General features: G+C 51.1%; 5 protein-coding genes across 23 annotated transcripts; 3 read left to right on the top strand and 2 right to left on the bottom strand.

Moving 5' to 3' along the window:
* Nucleotides 1-1510: 1510 nt before the first annotated feature.
* Nucleotides 1511-2383, top strand: PPTG_19452 (hypothetical protein; the record flags this gene model as incomplete). Its single annotated transcript, XM_008917856.1, has 1 exon — nucleotides 1511-2383. The coding sequence occupies one exon, from the start codon at nucleotides 1511-1513 to the stop codon at nucleotides 2381-2383; it is 873 nt and encodes a 290-aa protein (XP_008916104.1).
* A 254-nt stretch (nucleotides 2384-2637) lies between these two features.
* On the top strand, nucleotides 2638-3624 carry PPTG_19451 (hypothetical protein; the record flags this gene model as incomplete). Its single annotated transcript, XM_008917855.1, has 1 exon — nucleotides 2638-3624. The coding sequence occupies one exon, from the start codon at nucleotides 2638-2640 to the stop codon at nucleotides 3622-3624; it is 987 nt and encodes a 328-aa protein (XP_008916103.1).
* Nucleotides 3625-3709: 85 nt separating this feature from the next.
* Nucleotides 3710-8044, top strand: PPTG_19450 (hypothetical protein). 6 transcript variants are annotated; one of them, XM_008917852.1, is made up of 9 exons: nucleotides 3710-3867; nucleotides 3952-4323; nucleotides 4386-4459; nucleotides 4529-4618; nucleotides 4684-4939; nucleotides 5018-5104; nucleotides 5170-5258; nucleotides 5331-5409; nucleotides 5470-8044. In XM_008917852.1, exons 1-9 carry the CDS (start codon nucleotides 3763-3765, stop codon nucleotides 5743-5745), a joined length of 1428 nt encoding a protein of 475 aa, XP_008916100.1. In that variant the 5' UTR covers nucleotides 3710-3762; the 3' UTR covers nucleotides 5746-8044. The 6 variants fall into 6 exon arrangements, with proteins under 6 accessions (XP_008916100.1, XP_008916099.1, XP_008916098.1 ...); XM_008917851.1 differs by having other exon boundaries at nucleotides 4386-4618; XM_008917850.1 differs by having other exon boundaries at nucleotides 3710-4323.
* Nucleotides 5753-7732, bottom strand: PPTG_19449 (protein transporter Sec61 subunit alpha). The gene has a single exon (XM_008917848.1). It carries the CDS (start codon nucleotides 7574-7576, stop codon nucleotides 6152-6154), a length of 1425 nt encoding a protein of 474 aa, XP_008916096.1. The 5' UTR covers nucleotides 7577-7732; the 3' UTR covers nucleotides 5753-6151.
* Nucleotides 7672-12242, bottom strand: PPTG_19448 (hypothetical protein). Of its 14 annotated transcripts, XM_008917834.1 has the most exons (14): nucleotides 12155-12242; nucleotides 11702-12086; nucleotides 11588-11632; nucleotides 11440-11524; nucleotides 11260-11373; nucleotides 11138-11198; nucleotides 9439-11065; nucleotides 9218-9378; nucleotides 9061-9155; nucleotides 8916-9002; nucleotides 8705-8838; nucleotides 8408-8652; nucleotides 8264-8339; nucleotides 7672-8199 (listed from the first exon to the last, which is right to left on the bottom strand). In XM_008917834.1, the coding sequence occupies exons 1-14, from the start codon at nucleotides 12208-12210 to the stop codon at nucleotides 7990-7992; spliced, it is 3381 nt and encodes a 1126-aa protein (XP_008916082.1). In that variant the 5' UTR covers nucleotides 12211-12242; the 3' UTR covers nucleotides 7672-7989. The 14 variants fall into 14 exon arrangements, with proteins under 14 accessions (XP_008916082.1, XP_008916083.1, XP_008916090.1 ...); XM_008917835.1 differs by having other exon boundaries at nucleotides 11702-12242; XM_008917842.1 differs by having other exon boundaries at nucleotides 11588-12086.
* Nucleotides 12243-12263: the final 21 nt, after the last annotated feature.

Genomic DNA, 12263 nt, shown 5'->3' with positions numbered 1-12263 from the left:
GTCCGGTAATATAAGGGTTAAGTTCGGACATTATCTACTTTATCCTGTTCAATCGAACTTAAAAGTATCGTAGCCTTGTCGTAAATATTGTCGTTGCAGGTCAATGAAGGTGGAAGGAGACCGTTGTTCATGCGCAACTGCTCTTTTGATAGATGCGGAAGCTGATACTTATTACAGCCATCGACGTTCATGGACGCCTGTAGCACAGACTGTAGCGTGACAAACACTTTGTCAATAGTGCTATACTCAAGCTGGTTATAGGCTTCCTCGACGTTGTTGACCAGGTCTTCAATTGTTCTTGCCTTCTTCTTGTGCTGTAGCGATTGGATTGACGCGAAGAACCCGAGGTCGTTGACGTTGAAATCAGGAGAATTGGCTGGTTGTGGTTTAATGCTCATATCCCACCCACCATCACTACAAGCAGCAACCACTTCGGGATCGTCCGCAGCCACGTGTGGCTTAGCATTGTCATGCTGAAGAAACACGCGCTTGCCCGATGGCCAAACCACTTTGACGCTCGGTATGACCATCCGGCACAATGCGTGGCGGTACACGTCCTTGTCGACATTGTAGGTCTTTAGCTCCAGTGTGCCGGCCGGTCGGTTTTTACTTGATCGTTCGGCCGGCTCGTACACAACGAATGGCCATAAACCAATCTTGCCGTCCCAAATCCGGTGGCGCTTACTGTCCCACCGCGGGCGCGCAACAGCAACTAGGAACATGACCTTGACGATGTAGTTTTTGTTTTTGACAGTAAGATGGGGAGGTTCCTCGTGCGTTCCCAGATAGAATCGCTGGTTCTCCTTCTTCAGATAAAACCATTTTTCATCTAAGTGAACGTAGTTCATGAAGCTGTCGAACACTCGCGTATTGCGTGGACCCCGATGTACAAATCCGTAGGCGAACTTGAGTCGATCAGCCCGATGTTGATCCGACAATAACGGCTTTAGCCGCGTGGTGTGACGTCGAAATGCACCAGCAAGAAAGTAATCGTGAAGACTCGACTTGGCAATACCAAGGGAACTCGCTAAAGTGCGAATGTCAGTTCGTTCCTCAAATGGCGTAAGTTCGATAGCGTGGCTGAGGTCGTGGCGGAACTCCTCCGTTAACCGCGTCTTCCGGCCGCTCTTGCCCTTCCTGCCACTGTCGTAGTTAATGGCATTGCCGCTCTTGATGTCTTGAAGGGCCCGGCGCCACAGACGGGCGATCTGGTCGTCACTGCACTCATATTTAGTCGAGCACGCCGCAATAGCACCTATCGGAGGCTCTAGTTCGATGCTGACTTTCAGTAGGAAGGCAATGACTTCCGCCCGTTCACTCGGAGTTAGATTCTTGCGTTTACGCGTATTCATTGGAGCACTGCTGGTCATTTTGAGGTGCTGGCGAAGGGTTAAAGCTGGAATGGTGTGTACCTGGTGTACTTGGTAGACTGTTACTTCCTCCGTCCGAAAATATAAGCGGGTCCATACCAAAAAAATATTATTAATCTTAATATCGCGCGTTGGGACCTATGTATTGGTTAAAAACGAAGAGCACAACAAGACGGTTCGAACCGCGGTCCTCCCGCGATATTGAAAAATGGTTTTATCTGAAGAAGGAGAACCAGCGATTCTATCTGGGAACGCACGAGGAACCTCCCCATCTTACTGTCAAAAACAAAAACTACATCGTCAAGGTCATGTTCCTAGTTGCTGTTGCGCGCCCGCGGTGGGACAGTAAGCGCCACCGGATTTGGGACGGCAAGATTGGTTTATGGCCATTCGTTGTGTACGAGCCGGCCGAACGATCAAGTAAAAACCGACCGGCCGGCACACTGGAGCTAAAGACCTACAATGTCGACAAGGACGTGTACCGCCACGCATTGTGCCGGATGGTCATACCGAGCGTCAAAGTGGTTTGGCCATCGGGCAAGCGCGTGTTTCTTCAGCATGACAATGCTAAGCCACACGTGGCTGCGGACGATCCCGAAGTGGTTGCTGCTTGTAGTGATGGTGGGTGGGATATGAGCATTAAACCACAACCAGCCAATTCTCCTGATTTCAACGTCAACGACCTCGGGTTCTTCGCGTCAATCCAATCGCTACAGCACAAGAAGAAGGCAAGAACAATTGAAGACCTGGTCAACAACGTCGAGGAAGCCTATAACCAGCTTGAGTATAGCACTATTGACAAAGTGTTTGTCACGCTACAGTCTGTGCTACAGGCGTCCATGAACGTCGATGGCTGTAATAAGTATCAGCTTCCGCATCTATCAAAAGAGCAGTTGCGCATGAACAACGGTCTCCTTCCACTTTCATTGACCTGCAACGACAATATTTACGACAAGGCTACGATACTTTTAAGTTCGATTGAACAGGATAAAGTAGATAATGTCCGAACTTAACCCTTATATTACCGGACAGTACCAATGCTGGGGACCCGCTTATATTTTCGGACGGAGGAAGTACTTGTAATAGTGTATCGTTACGATGACTCCCCGTTTACACTACACAGGTGTACCGCGACTCACGGAGTGCAGAACGAGTAGTGATTGCTCCCTGATTATCAATCGCTGACTGGCAAGCGAACACGGCTTAAAATTAAGGATCATGCCTGAAAGAATCTCACAACTTCTTTCGAGTCCTTGAGGGCGTTGAGATGACTCACAGCACTCTGTCCCCTCCGAATATCAATCGGTTGGGTGACAGCGTTATTGGCGGTGTGGTGCAACGTACAAGACCAGTGTACAACAGGACATTTGCCATGGACAAGACCAGCCCTGACCGTCAAAATCAGACGATCTCCATGCCCTGCTTCAAAGCACTGACGCGCACACCTATCGTCTCAAGCCGTATCAGCCAAGAATCGACCTCTACGATGGACCTCAAAAGTATTTCGGAGCTGTTGGCCGAAGCCAAAATCGAGCTCCGCCGACAGCAACGACGAGTGAACACAGCTCGATACAGAAAGAGACAAAATGTCAAAGCTATTAAGCTGGAAGAAGATATCCGATCTCTCCACGAAGGAGTAGATGAGCTCGAGTTACAGCGTCGACTCATTGCTGCTGGAGTGCCGCTGACAAACACACTCTGGAACGTTGCGGCGGAGTACTTTCGCCTTTTTCGCAACGGATACATGCCAGCAGTGTCCGTGTCGAATAAATTTACCAACAATTACAACGGAGATAAAAATGGATCGTATGTTCAGCAAGACTTTCTCAGGGATACCACGTCGCCAAACATTGTGTGCGGTGGCGTGGTTGGTGTTGAAGCGCTACTTGAACATTGGCGAGCCACGTCCTCGTACTTTCCAGACATCGAAGTGGGACTTGTGCGTCTAGAGCAAAAATATCGGGGTATGCTACTCGCCACCACGAGAACGAAGTTCACAATTACTGAACACTCTTTGCGTCGCTGCTTTCCACACCTGATCAATTACCGCGATATGTGGACCAAGCTACTGAACCAGCAGCTTGTCATCCGCGGAGAGGTGTGCTTTAAGTGGGAAGCCGACAACCACTGCGTCATCGAATTGCTACAAAGAGGGGATTTACTCACACCGGTGCTGAAGCTTGTAGGCAGCCTAGAGGATGTAGCACTAGTATTTGACAAGGCTGGTATCAGTCCCGAGTGTCAACTGCAGTAGGATCGCTAGGACATGGCTACCTTTCTCACACGTCACAGATTATTTTCCGTTCATAGCCCAGATAATTCTCATTTTCATCCAATCATATCTATTTTTCTTTGCTTCTTCTTGCTCAATACTCAAACCAAGATCTCCGCAATGGGGTGGAAGGCCGTGGAATCAGAAGAGTACGAGAGTTCAGCACCCGCCGTGCAGGCGCATTTCCACGCCGTACGCGCCGAAGAAGCGCTGCGCCGCGATGACGTACGTGTTTCTCTGTATCTCCTCTGCAATTCGCACAAAGTTTCAAAGCAAAATAACGTCCAATATCCTCGCTTTTGCGTGCAGTACATCCAGGCAGAGAAGGAAGGCCATTTGGCCAGCGAAAAGTTCCTTCAGGCAGCGCAGCGGGTCTCCGACAAGCGCACAATCGACGCACTGATGCTATTGGCTGAAAACTATGAGTACAGGGCCAAGGTGGCGCGTGCCAGAAACCCCGGACCAGCGGAGACGGAGGAGAAGCTCACGGTGACGGAGGAACGCCATGATGCGGACATTAGAGAGCGGAATACAGTCCAACAGAAGGTGGAAACGGAGATTCCAGACCCGGAGGAGGCGCAGAAGACGGAGACGCAATTGAATGTTGCAGCGGCGGAGATGGAGGAACTGTGGAGACGGTTGAATGAGATCGGACTATCGAGTCCTGGCTCGGCCGATAAGGTGGGAGGCTGAAATGCAGAGGAGAAAAGGAGACAAGACTGACGTGGTAAAATATGGTGCAGAATTTGTTGATGTCATCGCGACACTTGTCGTCGTCGTTGGGGGATTCGTTTTGTTTGTTACCGGCTAAAACGAGGCGAGTAGTGGAGTTGGAGAGAATTTTAGGGATGCTTGACGCTAATGGATGTGGATTTGGTGGTGCTAGGACTACGATTGGAGTGGTGGCGACTGCAGTGGATGGAGGATCGACGCTTAGAGCTGCGGTGGCGTCCAGAATGAGGAATCAAAGACAACGGTATGATGAATTGTGAGGAGTATAATGTGGTACTTGTTGTATGACACAGTTTGTGCAATTCTCAGGCTAATGGAGCAACAGCTTGGCGGTCGAGCACCTTTGGATCCACGGAGATCAGGTGCTACACCGACGAACGGCAATGACTCGAGTCCTTATCAGTATCAAGATGGACGCAGTTCTGCTGGAAATGACAATGGTTCAGTTAGTGGCCAGGGGGATTATGAGGGTTTGCAGGAGACCGTTGCGCACCAGAAAATGGAGATCGTACGGCTACTAAATGCCGTGAAGACGCTCAGCAGCGAGAACACCAAGCTGGTGAAGGTATGCTGAACAGTTTTTTTGTACTAGTGTTCACTTGAAGGTTGTTTGACCGTCTGGGTGCTTCGATATGTGCTTTAGAAATGTGAGGCGTTGACGAACATACAGGCTGAGAACCGCGAGATTCGTGAATCCATGGATCTGTTCAAGAAGGATTACAACCAGAAGGTGTGCTCCCATGTTCGGGCAGTTTAGGATTACTTGTTCTAACGAGTGTTGTACATATTTATCAGCTTGTTATGATCAAAAGAGCTCTTGAAGAGTGGCGACGGCAGCGAAATAGTGGTGTTCAAGCGTCTCCGCAACCAAGCAGTGCAATGGGGTAAGTGATCCCAGAAGAGCTTTTTGTAGCTGGTTACGTTGCTGATTTTGATTTTCGCACGTTTGGTATCAGTGGAAATTCGGCGCTGGAAAACAAACTAAAGATGCAGGAGGAGCAGATCGCCAAGCTGATGGAAGAGGCGAAGATTAAGGTGCACACTCGCTGCAATTTCATTTACAAAGACGTTGACTTATCGATGTTTGTGGAGCAGGACGATCGCATTGCCAAGTACGACAAGTGGTACAAGACGTTGAAAGCAGGCGCGAAGGCGAAGCAACTCAGCCAAAGTCGCGACGGTAGAAATGTCGCCAGCAGCTTCAGCTCAAGTAGTTTCGTGCAGAACGGTGGTGGCTCCAGTCATTCCTTCACGAACAGCACCAGCTTCCACGACTACAGTCCAGGGTCAGAGGAGTCCACAGGCGCCAGGTCAAGCACGTCACGGCAGTTCAGTCGCCCTCCAGCTCATCCAAATCGCCGAGCATTGTGATGCTAGTGAACAAACAGAAAATTGTTGAAAGATTTTATTGCTTTATGAAAAGCTGGTCTGAATCCGAGCGCACTGCACACCCAGCTACACCTTGAACGCGTCACAAAAGAATCAAGAGGATCAACTGCCCATCGCGCACCTAAGAGCGATCGAGATGACGTCCGCATGGCTCATGTCCGAACTAAGCAGCGGGGAAGGGCCTCTCACCTCGCTCGCTCAACTTTTGCTGATGATCCTAACCAAATTCTACTATTGAAGTCAGCAAAGAGCACCTGATAGTACTCCTTGAACGGGAACAACCTGTTGGGCAGTCCAGTCCTCTCGTCTCCTTTGCTTCTCGTTCATCGATTGTATGCCAGTGTGTACTGTTTGCTCTATAAAGATGCATCGCAGCGAGCACTCGTGCTTAGAAGCCGAAGAGGCCGCTGAATGGCATTTCTGCCTGCTCCCGTGCGAACGTCTCGAAGTACTGGTAGATGATGGTCACAGCCAGCAGAATACCGGTACCCGAACCGATTGCGCCCAGAAGATCAGCCACCATCGACAGCGCGCCAATGCACATACCACCGAAGGCAGCAGCCGTGGGGATGTAGCGGTTCAGCACGTGCACGATAGATGAGTCACGGTGGCCCTTCATGACCATCTGCTGGTCACGGAGCTGCTTGGCCACGTCACGAGCCGAAGAGCCCGAGATCTCGATCCACGTCTTGGAGAAGAGCGCGCACGAGCCGAGGATGAAGATGACGTAGATGACGAAGCGGATGGGGTCGTACATGATCTGAGCCAAGTTGCTGGGGGCCGACATGTAGTACGCGGCGCCACCTACAGGCACAGTCTGGCCAGCACTGCCCTCCACGTCCTGCCACACACCGAGCAGACGCACGAGGAAGTTGCCACTGAACTTCTTGTACAGCAGCTGCGAGATGAAGTACAGGTTGGACACCAGAGCAGTCTGTAGGATGATGGGCATGTTGGACGTGTAGAAGAGCTTGATCGGGTACGTGCCCTGCTGGCCACGCAGCTTCTGGTACTTCACCGGGAGGTCCACACGGAAGCCCTGGAAGTAGATGACCACGACGAAGACGAACATGGTAGCCAATAGGTTCGTGATGTTCGGCAGGTTCTGACGGTAGAAGGCCTCCTTGAGTGCACGCAGCTTGTCCGAGCGGGTGATCAGTAGGTGGAACAGAGCGATGATGGCGCCCTCGAACTCCGTACCGCGACCAGTGTTGATAGTCGTGGGGGAGAAGGCCTTCCACACGATGTTCTCACAGATGTTGGTGGCGATGAACAGCGAGATACCTGAGCCAAGGCCGTAGCCCTTCTGCAGCATCTCGTCCAGGATGATGACGAGCACACCGGCGCAGAGCAGCTGCACGATGATGAGAATAGCGTTGAAGGCGCCAATGTCCGAGATGTTGCCGTACATGCCAGAGACCACGTAGGCAACAGCCTCGCCGAGCGTGATGAGGATACCGAAGAGCTTCTGCGCACCGCTGAACAGCGCGCGGTCCTCTTTGAGCGACTGGTCCACTTCGATCATCTTGGAGCCGGCAAGCAGCTGCATGACGAGACCCGAGGTCACGATGGGACTGATACCCAGCTCCATGAGCGTGCCGCGGTTGGAAGCCAGGATCACACGCATCCAGTAGAGCGGGTCCGACGACTTGGACGTCTGGATGCCGTAGAGCGGGATCTGGCAACACACCAGGAAGATGAAGAGCGTGATGATCGTCCACAGAACTTTCTCACGGAACGGGATCTTGCGGTCGGGCTGCGCCACCTCGGGCAGCACGCACATGACGGGCCGGATCAAGTGCAGGAAGCGCATCGTGACTCCGAGCTGCTTCTTGACTCGTTGATACTCTTTGGGGAATGAGCGGGATCCTGCTGACCGCCCAAAACTTAGGAGAGCGCGACACGTATCCCCCCCTCTGAACTTCGATACAAATGTCAAGGTAAAAAAGGGTGCATACAGTTGATAAGATAGAAATGTAATCTGACAGGTTCTAGAAAGAGACCACAGGCAGGTGATACACCAGGGAGATTAAAATATACAGGTGTACCCATGTTGCCAGATGCGTGGCAACGTGTCCCTTCATGCGCAATTGCACGACGAATGCATTGCGCCGGTATCAGGTGGACTGCAACGTAGCGGGGCTCCGCATGCCTCGTGTGGTCGCAATGCCAGATACAGTTGAAAGGGGCCAGGCTAATAGTATGCAGCGCAAAATATAGCGTTGGCTAGAAGTCGAATTCGTCGCTCTCTTCTTCTGCGGCAGCGGATCTCCCAGCAGACCAGCCGGTTGGAGATGTCTTGGACGCTTGGTGCGATCTGCTCAGCGCGGAGGACCCGGAGGTGAACGTGGACTTTGAACCGATGAGGTTTTGCAGATCCACCTCCTCTTCCTCTTCGAACTCCGAGTAATCGTTCATCTTGCCGCCGCGCATCAACTGCAACGGTTTTTTTAGTGAGATTGGCTGACTCCGTTGGCAAAACTAGTCAAGATCAACGCACCTTTTGAGATAGCTTCATGGGTCCGGAGCTCATGGACATGAGCACATCGGAAGACCCACTTGATCGGTCTTTGAAGCTGCACACGACAAGATACTCAGTGCGATGCAGAGCCATCTGGTTGCAAAAGGAGAGTGTGAAACACACCTGGACGATGCGATTCCGAACACCTTTGGTTTCGGTGGGCTTTGTCGTTGTAAGAACGCCGTCTGCAGCAACTGCGGGGTCCCGATCCTGTCCTCAGATTCGGCAGGTTTCACAGGTTCTGGGCTTGGTGTGCGTTGTTCGTGCCTTTGCGAAAACGGAGGCTTCGATGAGCCGAAGGATTCCTTACGAGGTATTGATGTCTTGATATCACCGCCTCCACACACTGTTACCATGAATTCGCGGAGCTGCAACGCGACTTGTTAGAGCTGTAAGGTTGGGTATTGGGACGGACGTTACCTTTCGCTGCGATCGCTGGTTGTCAGGGTCGTGGGCGAGGAACGCTGCCACAAACAGCTCAACAAGGGTACCCATGGGGATCGCCTTCAACTGCGCAAGTTGCTTCAGATGGCCCGACAGTGCTTTCCACAAGTCTGTACGATGAAAAGTTGTCAGAATATTGAGGATTGGTATGTGTTGCCAAGGTGAAATCGTGGAAAATGGTTCTTACCGAGCAATTTTTCCTTGTTGCTCTGGTGGAGTTTGCGGATCTTTTGGTCGTTCATGATCCCTTCAAACGCCTTCGATGGGAAGAGCACTGTAACACCATAAGTCTAAGCACTCTTGTTGTGGTCTAGCCACAGGACTGCACTTACCTGGTCCAAGGTCCCGTGAGATGTCCAGAATGAGCTCGAAGCAGATATCGGAACCGTAAAATGCAATCTGTGCTTTGCGTCCTCCCACTGCCATCCTGGCATACAGCAAAGGTTTGTTAGACGATTGATCAATGTGAGCAGAGCATCATTTACATACTTCAGTAGCTCGCGCTTTGACTCGTATGATGATTCAGCATCGGTTGCTTCACCCAGCTTGTCTCCATCAGTCGCGCCTTCCTCTACCCGGCTGATCAAAGCTCCCAGCGCCTTCACACGGTCCACTGGTGACAGCTTTTCCGTTAGTGATGCAGTTTTTACCTATACAGCGGCAAAATTGTCAATATGGTTTGCAATCATCAAACGAGTTGATTGACATACCTCTTCTGGAGCTGGGTTTGAAGGCTCGGGTGGATTTGTGAGGTCTTCAGCTGAGGCCACCACAGTACTGACGTTATTTTCAACTGGTGTGTCGTTGACGCTCGGCACGCTTGGATTGGTTTCTCCAGTTGGCTCAATGCTGCTAGCGGGTACTTCAAAGTCTTCACTTTGCATACTGGTTAGGATAATATCATCTTCCGCGGGTTGAGCATTGCGTGGCGTCGAGGCAGTGGAAAAGGGCTCCAGCAAATCTAATCTGTACGAGATCGGCGGTGGTAGGGCTTCGGATTTTCTGGCTGCTGCCTTCTCGTTGGGGGTGTCATGTATCTCAGTGGGGACCTCAACAGTATTGAAAGCTGTCGTCTCCATCACCAATAGGGTCGGGTTTATCGTGCTGCCGACGGGTATCGCATCATGGAATGAATCCACCTTGGACGCACTGTTGTGTTCACGCTCGTGGTCGTCTATGGTTACGCGAGGTACGATCTTGTTGCTGTCGCTCTCTTCGGCTGCAGTTTCATTCGGCTCTTCAGAAGCTGCGATAGCGGGTGTGCTCGTATTGTCGGGTTGGATTAGGGTACTGACAGTGTCTGTGTTCACCGAAACATCGCTGGCTTCATCCACTGGAGGCTTTAGACCTGGTAGAGCAGCGTCAGCTTCTGTTTTACTATGAACCCCATCATTCGATCCATGTACTTTAACCGGACCCACAGCAGTTCTTTCGGTGATGAAAGAGTTTGTCAGCGATGACTCGTTGGGTTCTGGAATGCTAATCGCAGGAGGTTTTTGGCTTTTGGCTTCTGGGATCAAGATCTCCGGAGCTACGACGGGTTTTTGACGCTCAATCGGTCGATATATATCCGCACGAGAACGCAGAGAGTCATTGGCAAGAGTAACAACTGTGACGGGCGCAGCTGGAGAGCTAGCATCCCGATTTTCTGTAATTTTGGTTGGAGGAGTACTCAAAGGCGCCGAGGAATCCGTCACAACAGAGCTCTGGCTATCACGCTCATGAGTGTAATTGATCTCGGACTGTCGAATATCCACTCTGTCTGGTACCGTTGAGATCGTTCTACTTGCAGAAATCGGCTCGTTGGCCTCAGGAATGGGATATAGCTTCCCGGCTACTAATATGGGTAAACCTTCCGTCTTGTAACCCGGTGGACTGGTTATTTCTTCACGTATGTTACTGCGATCAAGAGTGCTGGGTGGAGCTGGACTTTGTTGATTCATTCTCAAAATCTCTGGGTAAGATGCCGTCTGAGATATAGTGTGGTCACCTGCAGGGATCGCGTTTGCAGCTGAAGCCCAAGATGGATTATTGTGTACAGCGACTGCAGTCTGGTTCCTGTTGCTGAGATTTATGTTGTCGCTTCCAGCGTATGAGCTGGCAGGGAATTCCTGGCTTGTTATAGAGTGGAAAGGTGCTTTGATTTGGCGTGGCATCTCATCGACAACATCGTCTTCGAAGTATTCTTCACCCAGATATCCCATCTGTGGCCCTTTTTGGTTGAATTCATGATAGTATGCACGCGTTGGTGTGTTCATACGCGCCGGAATTTCGACTCGAATTTGCCGTGCAGGCTTCTCTTCTTCGTATGGTTGGTCATCCTCAAATACAAGTGAGCTAGGGAAAAAGCGGTAGAGCTATGATGAGATGTGGATAGATACTGCTCTAAGTCTGAAGCAAAGAGCAAACCTGTTGCCTTCTCGCAGGGCGCGTAGAGTATTTCGCGGCGAAAACGTTTCGGATAATTTGTCTGTATCACGTTAGTTGATATTAGCAGCATAATTTTTCTTAAACATTGTGTCAGCCCATACCTGCAAGTTCATCGTCTAGCTCAGGCCTCGCTTCGAAGTGCCTCGCCGCTTGTTGCTGGAGAATACTTCTCGCTTCTAAAGCCACTTCGCGAATACTCTGATTAACCTCCTTGGCTGCAGCACAAGTTCATTATCAGCTGACTTTTGCTATACCACACACACATTAAATTCCAGCTTCACCTTGGTTTGTGCTTTGCATGCGCAAAAGGTCCCTCTCGTACAACTCATTTTGCTCCAGATTCTCCGCCATTTCTACCTCGTGACGCTGCAATCAATCCAACGTTTGTCGTCTGTTGCTGTAGCAATAATGCAATATCTTCCAACGCACCGTCTTCCGAATCAAATCGTCTAGTGTCTGCTCCTTCTCGAAGCTCTGTCACGTCAACAACACTCACACCACCATCAGCGACCCAATATACAGGAGCAGCGCCAGCCTCCCGACCTTCTTGGCCAGATATCTACGTCTCTCCACCGCCCTCTTCTTGTCCTCCAGCTCCTTCAGCTTCTGCACGCGTTGTCGCTGCAATTGCTCCTGCCAGGCAGGGTAGATCTGCTCCACTCGTCGGTTGTATCTCGCTTTCTCCTGAGCCAACAGCGCACTGCTGCTTGACTGGTCGCTGTGAAGTCTGCTCCAGGTATCGTGCACTTGCTTCTGCGCCTCGTGTATCGAGCGTATGAACTCGTCGTTGCGCTTCTTGGCGGTGATCGCAGCATTCCGCTGAGCTTTCCACTTCTGCTTAGCGCTCTGGAGGGCCACAGCGCTGAACTCTGCCGCAGTCGCCTCACGCAGCGTCATCCGCTTCTCGATCGCCTGACGCTGCGCCGTTCTGCGGCAACAGAACAAATAACCTCGTCATCTTCAGCTGGATACATGCGATACGACGAGAATACGCACAGCTCCTCACGCTTGCGCTGCAGGATCTCCATGCGCGCTGCATACTCGGTTGACATGATCCACTTGCCAACTCACTTCACCCTGTCATAAAGCACTTTTTCTGAAAAAA

Source organism: Phytophthora parasitica (genome assembly GCF_000247585.1).
Source record: "Phytophthora parasitica INRA-310 unplaced genomic scaffold supercont2.119, whole genome shotgun sequence".
Taxonomy (NCBI): Eukaryota; Oomycota; class Peronosporomycetes; order Peronosporales; family Peronosporaceae; genus Phytophthora; species Phytophthora nicotianae.
This window is presented reverse-complemented; position numbering and strand designations above follow the sequence as displayed.

Coding starts and splice junctions, on each gene's coding strand:
- PPTG_19449 (XM_008917848.1), bottom strand. CDS start 7,576: ATGCGCTTCCTGCACTTGATCCGGCCCGTCATGTGCGTGCTGCCCGAG.
- PPTG_19450 (XM_008917849.1), top strand. CDS start 3,763: ATGGGGTGGAAGGCCGTGGAATCAGAAGAGTACGAGAGTTCAGCACCC. Junction 4,324..4,385: donor GTCCTGGCTCGGCCGATAAG/GTGGGAGGCTGA, acceptor AATATGGTGCAG/AATTTGTTGATGTCATCGCG. Junction 4,940..5,017: donor AGAACACCAAGCTGGTGAAG/GTATGCTGAACA, acceptor TATGTGCTTTAG/AAATGTGAGGCGTTGACGAA.
- PPTG_19448 (XM_008917834.1), bottom strand. CDS start 12,210: ATGTCAACCGAGTATGCAGCGCGCATGGAGATCCTGCAGCGCAAGCGT. Junction 11,525..11,587: donor ACGATTTGATTCGGAAGACG/GTGCGTTGGAAG, acceptor GATTGATTGCAG/CGTCACGAGGTAGAAATGGC. Junction 9,156..9,217: donor TCAAAGCGCGAGCTACTGAA/GTATGTAAATGA, acceptor GCTGTATGCCAG/GATGGCAGTGGGAGGACGCA.